At 42.9% G+C, this 19,811-nt stretch overlaps 1 protein-coding gene across 5 annotated transcripts; it reads left to right on the top strand.

Moving 5' to 3' along the window:
• The first annotated feature begins 678 nt into the window (after positions 1–678).
• On the top strand, positions 679–14,288 carry LYSMD2 (LysM domain containing 2). Of its 5 annotated transcripts, none has more exons than XM_082321445.1 (3): positions 690–970; positions 6,198–6,535; positions 13,500–14,288. In XM_082321445.1, exons 1-3 carry the CDS (start codon positions 773–775, stop codon positions 13,558–13,560), a joined length of 597 nt encoding a protein of 198 aa, XP_082177571.1. In that variant the 5' UTR covers positions 690–772; the 3' UTR covers positions 13,561–14,288. The 5 variants fall into 5 exon arrangements, with proteins under 5 accessions (XP_082177569.1, XP_082177570.1, XP_082177571.1 ...); XM_082321441.1 differs by having other exon boundaries at positions 696–970; positions 13,496–14,288; XM_082321442.1 differs by lacking the exon at positions 690–970 and adding an exon at positions 1,695–1,972 and having other exon boundaries at positions 13,496–14,288.
• Positions 14,289–19,811: the final 5,523 nt, after the last annotated feature.

A 19,811-nucleotide genomic window follows, 5' to 3' on the forward strand; every position in this document is an offset into this window, starting at 1 on the left:
CGACGCGTGCCTTGCCAAGACTCCCGGCTGACAAATGGGCTGAAGCCTCAACAGCCACCAGTACTCTGTGCTTGCTCCTTTGCAACTGGTGGGACATGCCAGTCTCTACTGGAGCGACACAGGCTGTGGGACCCAGCACAAGCGTATCCCTTCTTCTCGGCAAGTGACTACGAAATCCCCATGGACAGATAAGACTCCGGTGCTCAGGCTCTCCCCCCGCTCCGCACTCCCAGGCCTCCCGTGAGGGCCTCGGGCCGCCGGGCGCACGGCCGCGGCGGGGGCGCTCCCGGGGAAGCGCAGGGCAGAGGCCGAGGGCCCGCAGCGAGGCCCCCGCAGAGCGGGGTGCGCGGAAAGAGAGCGCTCCTTCGCTCCCTAACTTTTTCTCCGGGAACGTGAACTCCCACCGGCCCCAGCACCGGCCCCAGCACCGGCCCCAGCACCGGCCCCAGCACCGGCCCCAGCACCGGCCCCAGCCGCCAGACGCCCGCGCGCGCCCGCCCCGCCCCCTCGCAGCCCCACCACTGCGCGGGCGCGGCCTCATGCCGCCGGTGGGCACGCGCGCGGCCGCCGCGCATGCGGCCTCTCCCGCTGCCGCCAGCGGCGCGTGCGCGGCGGGCCTGCCGCGCGCCGAGCCCGAGCGCCAGCCCGCCCTTGCCGTTGCCGTCGCCGCCGCTGCCGGGCGGCGCCTGAGGGGGCGGGGGCGGGGCGCCATGCCCGGCGGGGCGGCGGCGGAGCCGGCGCGGAGCCGCGGTCGCTGAGGCGCGGCGGGAGCATGGCCGAGTCGCTGCGGGAGGAGCCGCCGGGCGGGCCGGAGTCGGAGGCCGAGCTGTCGCAGCGGCTGGCCCGCACCAAGGCCCGCTCGTACGGCAGCACGGCGAGCGTGGCGGCGCCGCTGGCCGAGCGCTACGTGGAGCACCGGCTCAGCGCCGGGGACACGCTGCAGGGCATCGCCCTCAAGTACGGCGTCACGGTAAGGCGAGCGCCGCCGGGGCGGCCTGGCGGGGCGGGGAGCCGGAGGGGCGGCGGGGAGGGGCTCAGCCCCGGGGGCTGCAGGGCCGATGGCGGCGATTGGCTCCCGGAACAGCGGCGCGCAGTTGTTAGGCCCGGAAGGTAACGGAGCCAAAAGGGGAAGATGCGCCGGGAGGAAAAACAGCCGAGGGGCTGCAGGGCGAGGTTGTGCCCTAGGGCGTTTCCTACCCGTAGGGGGCAGACGGGTCAGTTCTTACCGCGGGTACCGTGCTAGTCTTGGTGTTTAAAATGCTGGGGCCTGACTCTGGTGGCCTGCTTGGGGGGGAGCACCCGGCTCCGGTGGTAAAGGGCTGAAGCTCACGCTGCCCGAGGCAGGGCAGGGGGCCTTTGCAGCACCGGCCTGACAGCGACAGGCGCGGGTTTTGCGGGGCCTCTTAGGCCCGCAGGGTGAACCTGTGCTCACGTGACGATTCACACCACACTCACTTCAGATTAATAAAAAACCCAATGTAATTAAACTTACCTTGAGAAGAATCATTATTTTGAGGTTGACACATAGGCTGTGACAAGAAGAAAGAGTTTCTTCCAGTAGTTTCAGGGCTAAAAATTCTACCAGCCTAGAAGTGATTTATAGCTGATTTGAAAGTGTTGCTGTTTTTCTGCTCTCTTCCTACAGAGAAGAAAGTTTACTTCTGTGAATAATGGTGAAAGGCTTACACCAGCCTAAGACATGCAGAGTCCGGCAGGGCCTACCAGCAGGCCCTAACACACTGCCATTCCCCACAGAGCAGAGCTCGCCTACCCTACCTTCATTCCAGCTTATTTGGGGCGCAGTGAGCTACCAGCTGACATCTATGTGCAGCTTCGGTAGTCCCAACTTGCAAAATTGCTTGGGGCTAAGCACCTGATGAGCATAGCTGACAGCATGGTATTAGCATACAGTCAGTGTCACTTTCACATCAGCTGCAAAGAGCACCTTCCAGTTGGGCTCTTTCTAGAAGAGGTAAAATGCACTCCCAAATTATTAGGTTCTGACTCGAATGGGTTTCCTTTCCTTCTCTGGTTCTGAAAGGTCTACTAAAGCTTCCCAGCAACTTCAACAGCATTCAGCCTTTGTTGTGAAAAGGGTTAAAAGCCTATTTCTCTTCCCTTAAGAAAGAAAGATTAAGCCACTTTTTACCAAATCTTGTTGACAACAGGACAAATGTTTTGAATTTACATTGGTCCACATTAAAACAAAGTTTTGCTCACTACGGGGGCAAAGTGACCTAGCTGCTCATTGGATGCAAATTCTTATTTTTGAGAGTGCTTTCCATAATGGATAAAGTCTGTGGCCTAAATGATTTAGGTATGTTGTTCTTCATTCAGAAGTGTATTTGCTCACTGCAATAAGTGAAAAATAAACAGATTACTAAAATAGTAGTTTTCTAGAAAAAAAGACATTTCTAAACACTTTACAGCTCCCTTTCAGCTAAAGGGAAGTTGTGGCTCAAACCTGTACAGTCTGAAAAAATAGGTTTAATTTATGAATCATGAACTTTGTTCGTAGTAGGAGTTTAATGAGCTTTTGCTGTGCTATTGATGCATTTAAAGTATAAGTACTGGGTTTTTTAAACATCTCATTTGTTATTTGATTTCACGTTGCTAGCATTCTACTTGAGAAACCAGAGCTGCATCATTATAGACTTCAATTGAGAAAGGTTAAACTGATATGAAAAGCCCCTAAGAGCAATGCCAGCTTGGCTGAAATCAGCCATTGTGTTTCTGCTTTAATGCGTTTCAGCCCAGAGTAGGAATGTATGCAAACATGTTTACTTTTAGCGAAAATGAAGAATCTTACGTGTTCACACAATGACAAGGACTGACTTCCTCTAAAGAGTTGTTACATTTGCTTCCTGCAGTCTGTATACTTGGCTGGAAGTGGGAGTTGCTGTAATAGGAACACCAGAATTATCTTTGGCTGCCAGTGCCTCCAGTATTACTGTTTTTAGAAGTTTCCCCCTGTGGTTTTCCTCACTGGGAGTTACTCTGCAGCAAGAGACATCCTGTCCAGTGCCTGCCATGGCATGACATAGCATAGGCAGTTCAAGGTAGATGAAAATGTTGGGGCAGAGAGAGATCAGTGTGCTTTGTTTGGCCTCATCCTCTGCCTTCACCCCTCTCCCCCAGATAACTGTCTATTAATCTTGTATGGCTTGTATTCATTAGATCTTGTTTGAACACTGTTGGGTAAATTAACACTCGGAATTAATGTTTAGTATCATATTTATGGTTCGGTTGGAGTGCTGTTTTCCATCACACAAAGGTATCCCTTTTGAGGGGAGAAGGAAGAGGACTATTCGTTTCATTGCCAGTAGAAGCAGTTTTGATGGTTTAGTTCAGCACCAGTTAATGCAGTAGTGCAGCTTCAGTTAAAGTATAAAGAGCAAAGGCTTTAGCACGTGCTTTTCTGTAGCTAAGAGAAATTAGTTCAGCTTTCCTAGTACTAAGAAAACTATGTTAAATCCTGCTCTCCATACACATATAAGCATATGGAGTCATACTGAGTTGTAGAAGGAGCAGCATATAGTACACGTATCAAGTAACCTGCACAAGGCTGAGGGATGTTCTTTTTAGAACCAAGTATTTCCCATTTCATTGTTACCCAGTGCAGAGGTACACAGTCTTCCAAATGCCACAAAATGATACTTAAAAGGTATTTTAGGAAGAAATAACCAGAGGTAGAGTTACAGTGAAGTACGATAGAGAACAGCAGTACAGTGCATTATTTATCAGCTGTTGAAGCATCACCTTCCAACTCCCCTGTAGCAGAGATCTCGGTTTTCAGCTTTTGTATTGTATTTTTAGAGAAAAGCTCCAGCTAGCATTTTAAACATGTTTTGATACCCATCAAGACAGACCACTTTTAGACATTTTGACAATTGACATTTAAACGAGCATCTGGTGGCCATTATGGGTCTCGTTAGTAGGTCAGGTGAAGCCTCCTTTATGCCCTTCAGATGGTACTCAGCTTGGGAGAGAACTTAGACATACACCGTATACTGTGTAAGGCTAACTAAAAGTAGTTTCCAGGGTTCAGGAACTGGAAGAGTAATGAGCTTCTCTTACTTGAAGTAGTAGCTTACTATTTGACACTGGATATTAGTTATTCAGCTTTTGAAAGTGATTATTAAATCTAATCATTCCATCATCTTAGCCATCTGCAGCAACACGTTGGGGTTGTCTAAGTAGAGAACACCATTTTGGTATATTTAATGGGTAGAAATAACTTACTGCTGAACTTTATGGCACCATTTTCACTACTTTCACTCTCCCAGACACCTAGCCTTTCTAGAGAGAATCTCTCCTATTTATTTTTACAGAGAAAGATTTCATCAAGCTTCCAGGACTCAAGCAAACACATCCATATATGACACCAGATCTATAATGGCACTGCAGCAGATACTCTTACCACACAGTACAGGTCTACATTACATGCAGGAGTTTATTCCAGTCCTGCAAGTGGCCACAGTCTCACATCTGCACAGAGAAGAAAGACTAACATCTCTACTGTTTTCCCTTGGTTTTAGACAGCTTCCCCTGCTAGTATGTTCAGTGTAAGAAATGCACAGGCATGTTAACCCAGTTATCTGTTAACAATGGTCTTTTCTTTTGCAATTGGGAAGGACTCCAGGTAATGTCAGAGCAAAGTTTAAAGAGTTTAAGACTGACAAGCGTAAGATGATAGAGCAATTTTTTCAGCATCTGAGTGCTGAACTGAAGATACTTCAGTAGTGAGTGGCTAGTGCTTAGAGTGCTCAGCTTTTTCTGAGCTATTATACTGGCAGCAAGACTCCTGTTATTATGAGACTTAGTCTTTATTCTTACTCAGTTTAGTTCCATTTAGTTTAATAAAAATTAATAACACTTCTAATGCAGGCAAGAGGTATTTTCAGTTCCTGTTATACCTGTTTTCAAGCAGGTTTTATTTAGAGTGCATTTATCATTGCAGTACTGTAGTGATTAGGGATTTCTGCTTATTGCAGTCACCAGGGAACCAGAATGGTTCATTTTTCTCTCTTTCACTTAGGACTTTTCCTAACGAAATCATGAGTTCAGGTTGTAACTAAAGCTTAAAGTCATAATCATGGATACCGATTTCTGTGCTCTTTTAAAACTTGCAATTGAGAAATAGAAAGCTAGTTTAACTGTTATTGACTTGGAAGGGAAATTTTGATGAATAAGAACTTAAACAACATTCTTAGTAGGGAGATAGTATAAACATTTACTGGGAGTTTTTCTTCGCCTGTAAAGCAATGGAATTTATAATAGCTTCTCAGGTTAAGTATAGAACAAGTGGGGCTTTATGCATTAGTATGCTGAGAAAGATGGGGTCTTCTTGCCTCTGTCAGGAAGTCATCTGTACTGATAAGCACAGATGTATTCATCATCAGTAAGAAGTACTTTGGGTAGAAGTTGAATAAAAAGTATTTAACAGTTACATGGTTGTTACTAGGCATTATTATATACATGAGGTTGCTGTTGATCAAGCTGTATATTCAGTTTGCTGGACAAATGCAGCCACTAGTCTATGCAGCTGCGTTATGAAGTGTTTAAGAGTCCCCCATTCCTTTCAGTGCCTGACTTCTCACTGAAAATCAGGGCTTCATCTGAAGTCTGAATTTGTTACATCAGCTAGGCAGGAAAAATACTATGGATGAGGCATATACTGCTCTTCTAAGACTTGTGGTGCTCACTGTTTATAACTAGCATGTCCTAGAATGCTCAAGGTAACTGTATTGCCCCTTGTTTGTATTATGCATGCTTTTTACCAGACAGTTCAGCCACAGCAGCTGCTAGCAGTTCTGAGCCTTACTCTAATATAAATCCAAATCAGCAGCACTTTTGCAATAGAATTTTTATTCTTTGCAAGTCGTTCGTGTGCGCCTGTATAGAGATTGGAAGACTGTTCAAGAAAAGCATCTTTAGGTAGTGCAAGACTTAGAAAGACCAATATTATGGAGTCAGGTCTACATAGAAGGAAGAAGCTAGGGTGTTGAGTTAACAAGGCTAAGACAGAACATACACTCTGAAATCACTTTGAATGAAAAAAATCCTTTCCTGAAGTCATTGCTGCTGCAAAGGAAGTATAGATTTATTGTAACTAAAGGTTACTGTGCTACTTCAGAAAGTTAGTACTTTATACTTTGCCAAAACCTAATAACTTACATTTTTCCTATCTTTTTCAGATGGAACAAATAAAGAGGGCAAATAAACTGTTCACTAATGACTGTATATTTCTGAGGAAAACCCTGAATATTCCTGTTATATCAGAGAAACCATTACTGTTCAATGGACTTAATTCCCTGGAGTCTCCCGAGAATGAAACTGTTGACAGCTCTCCTTCTTGTGATGAAGGACTAGTGACAGTTCAGGAGGAAAGTAGTTCTTCTCCCAGTCCTCAAGAGCCTGACAATCAGCCCACTGCACCAGAAGAACTATCTGCCAAAGATTTCCTACAGAGATTGGACTTGCAGATTAAGTTATCCAAACAAGCAGCCAGAAAACTAAAAGATGACAATGTCAGGTAAATGCCGCTTTTAGTATTAAGCGTCTTAATCTCATCCTGAAGGCTTTTTAGTCTAAGATGAACCCTCTTTGTGGGTTATCTCAGACAGCATCTGTAGTTTTAATTTGCCAACAGTAAGTCTATGCTATTATCATGCACCAGTTACATTCAGAGCACACCATTAGCAGATGCCTTGATATGACAGTTATAAAGGCTGCGTCATAATATATTGTTTATAGAATAGCAATAATATTCCATGAAAGCTCAAAGGCCAGTATTCTCCAAGATGTCTTGCTATGTAAGCGGACAACTACTGAAGCAAACCCATAGTTTTCAGTAGAGTATTAAGCCAAGGCCTATGTGGAAGCTGATTGTGTACAGCAAGGCATGATTGCATTTTTCTTCTGCCCCAAATTGCCTCATAATTGTGTATATATTCTCCATGTTGCAGTTTCAGTTAAGCTATCCTATCTCCTTTCCCTGTGCAGTCCCTCCCTTTGCGGATCCACCTATGTAGATTTCTATCTTTTCTTCAGTATTTTCTTCTACAGCCAGGAGCTCCCACACACTTTACTCAGAAAAAGCAGTGCCTTTTGACCTCTCTGCCACAGTGATTATCCCCTCACATAGGCAGGCATCCCATGGAGAGTACAGAAAGACTTAGAGCAAGAATGCACTTCAGTAGTGTTTATTTTCCCATGTCCTTGGGACAAGCTTCCTCAGCTTGTTTACAAGCAGTCTCTTGGGCTGCTTGTCTGGCCTGTTTATTCTCTGCAGAAATTGCCTCAGTGGGTGATGCCAAGGTGCCCTTTCTCATGACAATAAAAGGTATGGCTGCAGGGGACTGGTATCACCTCTCTTACCAGAGAGAGGTTATGCCTGCAGTATGTAGTTTGCTTTTGCAAATTTGTTTAATGCAAAACTTCTTCCATCATCCTGGTTCACTTCACATACTCTGCTTTTGGGTGCAAGCAACATGCTTTTCATGTTAAGAAGAAAGTAACCTTTCAGGATCAGATCTATTGAGCCTAGAATCCCATCATTTCTTCAATAAGTTAAGGGATTATTTCAGCAACTTAAACTTTGTTCAATAGACAAAAGTTTGAGGAGAGCAGTGTATTGCATTTAGCAATTGGACAAGCATTGTTTGGAGGAATATCCCATAAGACAGCTTAAGGTAATTCATTACCTGTTGCACGCCACATAAAATTCTCCATTGCCAGAAGGACAGTGGTTTAGAGTTACAGTCTCAGGGAAGGCTGGAACGCTTTCACATCTTAACACACTTATAAATTATTTTCTTTTGACTTGATTACATGAAAGAGGAGAAATAGCTGTGGGAACTCAGATCCTTCTCTATTCAAACCCATTCACTTTCATTGTTACATTGCAACCATGTAGAGTATTATCAAAATGTGCCATTGCTGACTCTCAGATCATGAGACACATGTATCTGACACAGATTAGAGTAGGTGTTGACCTAGGAGTTAAGCTATGTGACAGGAAACCACAGTCCCTGCCAGAGGAAGGCAATTATTTTTAACATCCCTTCAACAAAACAACATGTTCATTTACAGAAGGAAATTCACTTAGACCTTGCTGCACCATGAGCGGAGCCAATACAGTGAGAGTGACACTGCACAAATAGTACACTGCTACTGATACACTGTTTCCTATATTGCTTAAGTTACAACTTGGGAAATGAGGGACTGGTACCAAGTTTCCTGTCAAGGCATAATGGATACAGAAGATGAGTTACTGTCCCACCTCCTGTTCAGATTTAGCAGGTAATTTCGTTAATTATGCATAGAGCACAGATTTTTATTGGTCATGATGCTAGAGGAAGCATGAAGTACAGACCTGCGGACTATCTGCTGAGCAGGACGTTATCCAAAGCTTGTGAAGAGAACAGCTTCCCCTATGTCCGATAAAGTCCTCATAATGTCACCTTCCACCCCACCACCTCTGGTTTTCCATCATGGCTCACAAAAGCCATCCTTGCCTTATCTTCTCCAACTGTGTTCACCCCTTTCCAGTCTGGCAGGAAGTGCCAAAGCACCAAAGGGAATGTTTACTCCTTGCAGAGAGCAGGAGTAGAGGGAGACCGTTGCCAAAAGCCCTGGGGATACTTCGCAACTATGTTCCATCAGTGATACTTCTGGGCCCACACTGGAAGGTGGCAACATTCCTTACTCTGCTCCAGCAGCTCCCCAGGACGCACCTGTTCTCCCTCCTGCCTATACCTTTCTTGTCCCTTGCTTGGAGCAGGAGGCCTTGAAAATTGGACAGCCATCATGATAGTAAACCAGCCTTATGAATATGCAAATTTTAAATTTTAGAAAGAAAGCCATTTATGAAATGAAGAGTGTTGTTTCCAGCTACTCTGGCCTTCTGCACCAACACTGCAGTTTACCTAAGTGCCTGTTTGAGAGTAAGAAAGAATACCTAGAGTTACATCTGCTGCCACCAAAAGGGACATGGGAACTAAGAAAACTGCAAGCAGAAGCAGACTGTCAGTTCCAGAACTTGAAGAGTCATAACTTCTCACCATACCTGTGAGCCTGATTTGACAGATGGAGAGAATCACGACATCTCTTAAATCGCTCTTTACTTTAGTCTCCCTTAAAGTTGCCAAGAATGCATGCATAGGCATGCACTGATTCTGACCAGACTGTATAGTTTCATAGTCAGAAACTTCCTTGTGCTACAAAGACAGCTTAAGGTGAATTACATTGTTTAGTCATAACTCTTGAAGTCACCCCTTTAAGTGCACTCAAAGGAATAAAGTATATTAATCTCTAAAGTCAGCTTCTTTCCGGCTAAAGCCTCTTGCTGTTAGGTAGAAAAATTGAGGAGCGCATAGGTGCAGATTTAGACTAGATATTAAACTTCAATAGGCATGCAAGTAGACAAGCATTAAAGATGACAGAATGTGATCCGCTCGGTTTGTGCCAGCTGCCTTTCACTATTAGAGTTTATGTAAGTATATGGCTAGATCTGCATGTAATACTACATTTACTAGAGACTTCCATTGAGCAAGAAATCATTGGTTAATGAATCCCCCAATCAGGCATATTTACCCAAGATGCAGCTCTAGGTGAGCAGCTTAAGGCAATAAAACCTGTTTTTGTTTTGAGCAATATTTTTTATAATAGGCCAAAAGAAATGCAAAAGTATTAATATAGTTGTTTGTAGCATATGTCGCTAACTCACATATTTGCATATTAGGGAAGAATACCCATTATTGGTTTTATCCACACAGGAAAGAAAAGCAACTTGTAATAGTTTGAGAAAATACAGTAGTGCTTCATCTTGCCCAAAATGCTGTTATGCATGTTTCAGGATGCTGAAACTGAAATTAAGTTTAGTGATGCTTTTTCTATCAGGCAGTTGAACACCAGAGGTCTAATGCAAGGCCTTTAGAGTCCTTAATATTTTAGGGTGGGACTGTGGTAGGCTAGAACACTAGGGCCATACACCGTGCTTCTGGGACAGGTCACGTCCTTCTGCATTTGCCTTTTAGTGACTGATTTTGAAAACCTTGTAATTGACTAGAGCCTCTCTAATCATTACTGCTTATACAAGCCAATATAATTAACTGGTGTGCAGCACTGAAACAGAACCATAGAATCATTTAGGTTGGAAAAGACTTTTAAGAACATCAAGTCCAACTGTAAACCTAACACTGCCAAGTCCACCACTAAGCCATATATTGTCATCTGCTTACTTGCCTTGACCTGAACCTAGGAAAGAGTAGGGTGTTGAAGCATTTGAAACCAATAACTGAGCTAATTTGCCCAATAATTGTTCATCATCATTGGCTGTCAGCTGAGAAAACAGATACCTCAATAAAGGAGGATGCCTGTGGAGAAGCCTGCTTTCAGACTTCCAAAAGCTATTAACTCACAAACTCAGATTGCTGCCGTGTTTAATTGTGGATTCTAGAAGCATCCAAGCATTGGATTTGAGTTTACTTGTTCACACTCAGCTGCACTCGGTCTTACAGAAGTGGTTATTAGCATTTTTTATTGTGGCCTGATGCATACAATACTTGCAGTGGATGTCTTTCAGCTCCTGTAACCTGCTGGGCAAAGTGGCAACAGCAAACAGGGAGAGACAGCACTATGAAGCATTGTGATGCTGTGCTGTTCCTTTCCCTTTGCCTGAGGGAAGACGTTGCAGTGACTTACCACTTTGCTATTTTAAGCATCTTAAAAGTGAAGAAAATTGTTTGGTCATTAAACATATACACACTGCCGTGTTGTTGCTTGTGGGCCATGGGCTGGAGCTACTGCTGTGTAATTTTATTTCATATAAAGCTTGGCTTGTTTTTAAGCCATCAGAACAGACTTGTACTTGCTATGTTCTGAAGATCTACATTAGTAATAATTTCTGACCATTACCTTGCTTTGGAGTAACGTGTTGCAAACCTCATCACAGCCTAGTACTGCAGCCTGGGATAGAATGTTAGAAGCTGTTCTCACCAACCCTTACTGGCCGCTACAGCGTGCCTGAGCCTTGGTCAGAAATATATTTTGCACATTACAGCCAGTCACTGCTCTGCTTAGGTTCAAGCATAATGACCTACTATGTGGTTCTTATGTCCCTACCACATACAGAAACCCCTCAAAGCTGGCTGTGGCTCAAGTGCCAGTCTTCTGCCCTCTACTGACAATGGCCAAGTAAGACTCCATAGTCCAAGTGCATAGTTCACAAGGGAAGTGGAGATGAACAGCTTAGACTAGCTGTTTTGTTACTTTGATGTCTGAAAGACCTGCTAATATAACATCACTATTTCAACTCTTTAGTTCTCCATGTTCACCCCTACTATCCACCGTAATCAACTGCAGCTAATTTCAGTCCAGTGTTTGGCTGTCGCCAGGTCATGATGGATGTTATTCCTATATCAAGGCTTTCAAGAATAAAGACTGAAAGGCCAATTCTGACAGTCTCTGATGAGAAGGAAGGTCTTTTTGCTGTAACTCTGCCACATTTTAGTCTCCTAAAAGGGGAAACATAACAAAACTAAGAAGTACAAAGTAATTTTCAGTGTACAGCATTGAAAGTAAGCTTCTCCCCTACTGGGCAGTCTAAGCTCTGAAGATACAAGAGTTCTCCTTCATCCTCACAAACTAGCAGGAGATTGCTATTTGCAGCTATATTCTGGGCACGTGTGGCTAGAAACTCATTGCCCCAGAAGGGCATATATCAGAGCTTCAGAATATACTTGTTGAAATATTTCGCTTCAGTCAAGTAGTTATGGTTGAATTTTACAGTTCTGCAGTCCAGTCTTACACGGTTGGTATGTTGATAGGTTTCAATTCTGAAAAAGTTTCAAACTGCGTTGTCTTGAGACAATTGTAGATCAAAAGTGCTTTAGTGCTTATTCAACTAAGCATGAATTGTTTGCTTCCTTACTTTACTGTCATGCCAGGTATTATGAACAGCATCTGCAAATTATAGTATTCCATGGCAGTTTTGCAATGCAGAACTGATGATATAAGGAAAGATACTACTTACATATACACAGATCATCTGTATCTTAAGAATCATGCTTGGTACTGGGTCTATAGCATCGCCAATGTAAATAGGTGTAGTATTTTTAAGAAAGGCTAAAATTTGTTTTCAGTACTACTGTAGCCACACATCCCTGCAATAATTACCAGTTTCATCCCAACCTGTTTTTTTGATGTTTCATTTTTTGAATAAGATTGTTTGAAGGCAAAAGCAATATCATATCTTTAGTTTAAGAAGATAATTTTTCTTGACTACCCAGGAACAGGGAAGGGCTGGGAAAATGAGTGCAAGTTACTCCGCTGCATGGTTAGTTTGTAGGGTTCTTTCCTCCGATTCTATTTTTTTTTTTTTTGGGGGGGGGGGAATTATATGAAATTGAAATTGTAGATAAGTAATCATGTTTAGCAGTTAGTAGGGAAAAGTCTGCATGATTGGGGTTTGGAATACTATTGAAATACATAGTTTTTACCTTATACCATTATTAGACTGTTTGAATAACTGTACCTTTGTATGGAGGCACATACAGTATTACAAGTAACTGGAAATCCTTTGAAGCCCACAGTGTAACAACTGTTAAGTCTTTCTGTTCTCACCAGAACACTAAAATTGGCATCACCTTTAAGAATAGGCTCTCAGGAACATAATTTTGAAGCTACAGTAGTAGAAAACAGTGATCTTTGGAGAACTTAACATGCTTGATTTAGTCCTGGATGCTGCACTGCAATAGGTTTACATAACCACTTTTTTTTTTTTCTCTTAAAGGCAATATTGTCAAGTAAACAGTAGGCAGACTGATTTTTCCTGAGGATCTTTAACAGCAACACTCCTTTGGCTTATCCAGTCATTGTATTAACAATAGCACTTGTGGGCAGTTATTTTCTCCTAAGAAAATCCAAGTGATCAGTCTCAGTATTGATTGATGCACAGGAAGTATACATCAGGGAGCCCACTGAAGGAATATCCTGGCAGCATCAAGACACAGATCCAGCTACAGCTATGATGGACGGCTCCTGTTCTTGCCTCATTTGGTCCATCTGCACCCCCTGCCATTCTAAAGGCTGAAACAAACCTACAACTAAACTTGCTTTTTTAAAAAAAGAAATTGAAAGCAACAGTGCTGGAACTCCAGCATGCTCTCCACTTGTTTATCCTTTACAGTATTTCGTATTGATTTGGCACTGTAGAGTCAAGAATAATTCATTAAATTCTAAATACATTCTGATGTTGTTGAACTTAAACAGCTTTACTTGTTTTCAGCATTCTGTTCTTGAAACAACATAGCGAGAACTCCAGAGACGTATAAAGAACAGTAGTATACTGCAGGTAGTATTCCTGTTAGGCAATGCCAGTCTTCTCTATTTTGATCTATTAGGAAAACCGGTTATCTGCATTTGCATTACAGTTTTACTGTTGAGACATGGTATGTTCCTGATCTGATGATGATGATAATTTTCTTTTTAGAGAGGAGGAGAATGAGGAAGGTCCCTATGCAACTTCTTCGTATCACCAGTAGAAGACAGATGTGATGGCCTGAAAACTTTCCATGAAATCAGTTCTTAAAGAACTAACTGGTCAATAATTCAAAACCCAAGTCTTTTGGACTCATCGTCTTGATGTACTTAAACCAAGTCATGAATGGGTAATTGCACTGAAATTATGACCTCGTCTGCCTTCCATAGGTTAATGTCCTTATGCTATATCAACAAAGGGTTTAAGCCTTCCAAAACTAGCAATGGCCTTTATACCCCTTCTGTGCAAACTGTAGCATGGTAGCAAGAATATATCCTTGAGGTCACCTTTATGCAGAATGTTGATCTTTAGTAAAGATTTTGTAAATACTTGTTAAAGTGAAATTTGTTTTAAGTATTTAAAAATATTAAATAAGTTTGCTTGTCAATGACAAACTATGAAAATAATAGAAATTTACTTATTCTGCAAACACAGGCAAGTTTGCTGTGAAAGTTTTGTCTACTTCAGGGCTGCAGAACTTGCCTCTGAACTCTGTGTGTGTGTCTGTGTGCGGTTATGATGTATTCCTAGAAAGGGGAATTCAACTTGTTTTGATTAGTTAAAGCCTTTATGGTTAAACAACTGTTTGTAAATTGGATTTCTGCTAATAGAAGGGAAGAGTTACAGCAGGAGATTTTTCTTTGTGAGATATGACATTGGAATATCAGATATGTGTTCTTATGTGCAGTTATATTTTGTGTGGTTTTAATTTAATAAATACAAAAATACCAATGTGTCTGTTCATAATGAAGTCAGCTTGGTTCTAGTCTGTTTTTTCTGAAGAATGGTTTGTCTATTTACATCAACTATTAGATGCTGATTTCAGGGCAAATAATGTCCTATACCTTTACCATATAGCTCACCCTCCTAAATGAGACCTGTAAGGACTATTTGATCTAGTTGTGCAGTCAAAAAACCCTATATTAAGATCAATAAGAGCCACACTGGTAAGCCTTCACTGTTTTGAGAAGAGGTGGCAGTATTCAAGACTGCAAGCGGACCCCACCTGAAGCTCAGGAAGGCAGAGCGCGGACTGCATTCACTGTTTGCCCTGAAGGTAATGTATTAGCAAATTCTTGTTACGCATCCTACAAGTTTTCCTCAAGTATTCGATAAGATGCTGTTTCCTGTATATCAGCTCATTTATATAGTTCGTTGCTCCCTCAAAGCAAAGACTTTCTGCAATATGTTAAGACGGAAGCAATACAGAAAGTTACATTAATTTACTAAAACTAGAAATAAAAATTCAAAGCTAGACAGGAATTGGTATTTCCTTAGAGACTGCAGGAACTCAGACCAGGCAGGCTCATTCAAATCATCTCTAGCTCTGGTCCAAGAGGAGGTCTGCAGCAGCACACAAATTAACAAGAACAGGGAAAGCTTAGAGTGGATAAAATTAAGCATGGATTGTTCTTGAAGAGGCTGGTGAATTAGTTTTAGGTCTTGGATCTTTCTTAAATTGAGATTTGTATCTCTTCCTTACAGGATAGTAATTTCTATGGTTGTCAGTTAGTTTCAGTAGGACGTTGCTAGAGCCAGAACAAACTACTTCTCCAAAGGCGACCCTGCCTTCAAGCCCAGTTATATTTTATAGTCCTACAGAAAAACATAATCCTTTTCTACCAAAGACCTGCTATTGTAATACCCTCACCTATCCCGCACAGGCAGGAGCAGGGTGCTTCGCTGAGCAGGTCGGCAGCACGGCTTTCCTCGCACAGCAAGCACGCCTCTGGCAGCTGCAGGAGGCTGACCGAGCTCCTGACAGAGCCACATTTCACTCCAGCCTTCCCAGGAGCCCTGCTGTGCTCGTGGGCTGGAGGACCTTCAGAACAAGCAGCAGAAGATCAGGGACACCATTTACATCAGCTTTTCCTGACTGAGGAAGCCATGCAGAAGGGAAGAAGCGGCTGTGCCAGCCCGCGGGCATGGTTGGGCAGAGACCTGCCACCGCGCGCCCTTCCCCTCAGGCGCAGGCAGATTTCAGCTCGGGCCTGCAGCACCCCGATCGACCCACAGCATCTCTGGAAACCCCACCGCTCCGGCACTCAACATGGCACCCCTTGCAAAACCATTAGCATAACCAGCAGAGACACCTGACCCGGCTGTTGCACACAAGCACCTTCCCACAAGGAGGATTTCAACACAGCCATTAACCACAACAAAGGCTGCCTGCGAGAGGCCCTACCTTGCTGGCGGCCTCCCCAGAGCAGGTCTCCGCTCCTTGCCCGCTGCGCAGACACTCCTCACAGTGCCGCAAGGGCACGCTTCTCGGCGCCAGGCCAGAGAGGGCCTTAGCGTTTGCTTCCACTCCATCTTCCTTGGCTCTTCCAGTCCTATTTACTAACACCTGCAGCAGCCGCTCTCCCCCTGCCCTGGGGGAGGTTGCTCTTTATGGGCGCAGGGCCTCCCAGCGGCTGCGGGCCTGACGAGCCCCGGGCCCAGCTGGGCCTGACACAGCCCCGGGGCGGCTGGGTCTCCTCAGCGGGGCGGCAGCTGTGGGCACCCTGGCTTTTGCCCGAGAGCTAATTGAGTGGCATTCTCTTTGTCCCGGCAGCCTACTGCAATGTGGGTGCAAAGTTACATTTTGTTGTGTTTAATTAATGCCTGTTCCTGGTTTTCAGGTTGACAGATGTGGTGTTTCATAATCCCTAGGGCAAATAGAGGGACCGAATGCCCAATTTTTATGTATAGGTAAAGTATTTTTAGACATTGCTCTACTGCGCCGCTGCAAGTGTCTCGCACCCCTTCGCTGGCGTGAGGTCCTGCGCGGGGCGGCGGGTCGCACGCGCTCCCGGCAGGCACACGCATACCGCAGCTCTGCCCAGCCCCAGGGAAAACGGAGCAGATGAGAGAAAATGGGGCCTGGAAATAGTCTATCATCGGTACTATTACAGAGTGATTCAAGATGGAGTTTTCCTGCTCTGTAAAAAGGGGTTTCTTAAGACTCTGAAATAACTATTGTTTTAATACCTTAATCCACATTGCCATATTATTACTCAATAAAATGACAGTTTGTCCTGTGTATTTTATCTATTGTTTATACATTATCCTGTATATTTTGCTTCTCACTCTGCCTTTATTCTTCCTACACTTGTAACTTCATTCTTTATGTATTTATACCAGTCCTGGAAGGTGTGGTTTAGGGTTGGAATGGGGCAATTTCAGGCAGAAGTGAAGCACACTTCAGTGCAGGTAAAATTCCATCGTTTGCAGCTATTCTGTAGTGGGAAACCTGCACATTTGTAGTTTTGTTTTTACATATTTCTTCAGTCAAAGCTTGAAAAGTCAAAACCTGGGCAGGCTTGGACTAGGATCTTTTTAACTGAAATGCAGGACTTATCCAATAAGAAATTTTAATTTGGGACTCATTTCAATGTGTCCGGAGGCTACTAAACCCCTGTAAATCCAGCTAACTCAGCCATCAGGTGCCGTAGTTGCACCTAACGTTCTCAGAGGGGCATCCCCCTTCCTGCAGCCATCCGGATGAACTCCTATTGCTCCGTGGTGCAGGACGTCCTCAAAAAGCTGGGCAGTGAACAGAAAAGATGCGTTCTCTTTAACACACAAAAGCAGCCTTGTACTACTGTAGCTTGTAGTAAAGTGTTTAATAAAGTACAGTGTCAGAAACAATAGTCTAATAGAAAAGCTGAGAAGGTAAATACCATATATATTGTACTTGTTACATTTTCAGTGATATTTTAGGGAGTGAAGGATTTCGGAAGGATCCAACAGAGATATACAAACAACATAGAAACTGATTTTTGTCAATTTAGAACCAGAGATGTGCAGGTGTTGAAAATACCTTTCTCACCAGGAAAAAGGAAAGCACTGATAGAATACGATTTACTAAGTACGTACTAAATACGCCAGCAGCAGGTGTCCAGTGCTAATATGCTCCAAGGGTTCGCTTCAAAATAAGGACTGAGCTGTGATGCAGGCTGAAACTCACGTCACTCAGTGTGATTTTATTTAGTATAAGCGATATCCTTTTAGAAATGCAGGGTGATTCATCAGGCTGGCTGTGTTTTCACTCTCTAGTTCTGAAAGGTATGATTTACCGATAGATGTTCATTTGATGTACCAGCAATGAAACCAGTATTTGAAGCATTCAAATAACAAGTTTAATGTGCTTGGGCAGGATGGGAAGTGAATCTAGTTTGAGGAACGTAGCTGAGATTGCTCATCTATCCATCAGAGGGCTTGCTCTGTTCTCAGCTAGTCATCAGGTTGGTCTAATTGGTCTACGTATGTACCCCAAGTGATGCACAGCAGCAGAGTAAGCACAGAACAGGTCCAAGAACATGCATACTCCGAACTAGAATCAGGTCATACCCAGTTTGGATTTCTTTTTTCTAAATTATGTCATCTATGCTTTGTTGAAGTTATAAAATTTGCAAAACTGAGAGGGTAAAAAATATTGTACTAGCCTTTTCGTGGACACAAACTGTTCATAATCACAGGTCGCTAGCTGCTGACATCTTGCCATTAGTACCAGACTCCTGCACAGACTCCTGAGAGGCCAAAGTAAAATTAAAAATATTATTATACTACTCATTGTATCGACAGAAGACAGTTTGCTTTTTTTTTTTAAAGTAGCCATTGGAGAAGGAAATTTTGTCCTTTTTGGTTTTTAAAGTGCAGATCCCAGATCACTACCACTTCCCCAACTGTAAAGGTCTATGGTTAGTTCTCTCTCCCGATTTCTTTCATAAATCCCAAAGTACACTTTTTCAGTGTCATAGTCACATAAGAAAGTAAGTCACAAGCTGTTGCAGAAAACAACTGAGGTCTATAGGGACAAGAAGAAATTCTGTTCTTTGGGAACATTAGCAAATAACAATAATAAAAAAGATTAGAGGGTTTAGATGAGAACAAATATGCTGATTCAATATAACAGGAATTCTTTTTTCCTAATTATTTTCTGCAGTGTTTCTAAGGGACTATTTTTCGAACAGGAAGGTTACATTGACTAGATGTCTGGATACAGTTTTTAATCTTAAAATAAATACCACCATTAGTGACTGATACTGCAATTCAATGATCCATATCAGGATGTCTATGAGCAGGCAGTGATGTACTTTTTGTACACTAGAAAGCATTCATTGGCTTGTGTATCATCAGTTTTCAAACAGATGTGCTGTTACGCCTCATTGCTATCACATTCATTTAATATTTGTTACCAATAATATTCTGTTGATAATGTTCAGTTGACAATTTCTGTTTCACAGGGATTCCAAAGTTTACTTCAGTTGGCTAAGAAACACCGCTCAAATCTCCTCCTCCTCCTTAATCTCCAACTATGCTGAGAAAATAAGGAAGGAAACGATCTGCCCATTTAACATTTACAGAACTTTGTGCTGTGCAGGCAGCGCTGTAAGTCAGCATCTCCCTTCACTGGCAGGCAGATACCGACCTCTGCATCAGCTAACATTTTTTGACTGTATCAATCTCAGAAGTATCATGAGTTTTTAAAAAAAAATCAGAGCAGGGATAACCTCAATTATCAATGAAGAACCTGTAAGTAAAGAGAACAGGGCTTTCCTGGAGTTCATTTAGACAAATGACTGCTGCAGGGGATAAGTGTCAGGACTTACATCTTCTGCAACTCAGTTTAAAATTTACTTTTCTAAAAACTTCTTTGCTTCATGAGTTCTTCATACATAAAATTATCCATTCACTTAAATATAAAAGATCTCATAAACCATTCTTCAAAAACTCTGTAAGTTGACGAGGAAGAATGAGGGCGACATTTTTGTTTTCCTTTTTCATTTTTTAGGAGGTACCAAATTCTTGGCTAATGATAGCATATATATGCCCCAAAAATAGTTTTCCAAAATCATACTGCTCAACACAGATTAGAAGTCAGTAAACACACCACAGCCATGATATTCAGAGACGCTAAGATATGATAAGTTCTTTAAGTTAAGTCTTTCCGAAAAGTGGGGCCCATATTCATAAAATCATCTCTGGTCGCAAACTCCCCGTCCCATGCAAAATGACTTGAATTGCTTTCCTTTTTTTTTTTCCTTTAAAGAAAGTAATGGCTATTTACACTTGTTATCAGGCTACTCACATCAGGAATTCAACTAATTATGCATGCACAATCATCAAATGGTGCACCAAAGAGAAGGTTTATACATGCTGAATGAAGCAACAATGGGGAGAATACAGCTCTGTCATGTGAAAGGCAGTTGTAGTGTCAAAGATGTATCAGTTAGCTAAGGACACTATGGTCCAAGTTATAGACTGCTACATAAAGAAATAAAAA

This window comes from Platalea leucorodia (assembly GCF_965183815.1).
Source record: "Platalea leucorodia genome assembly, chromosome: 9".
In the NCBI taxonomy this organism is placed as follows: domain Eukaryota; kingdom Metazoa; phylum Chordata; class Aves; order Pelecaniformes; family Threskiornithidae; genus Platalea; species Platalea leucorodia.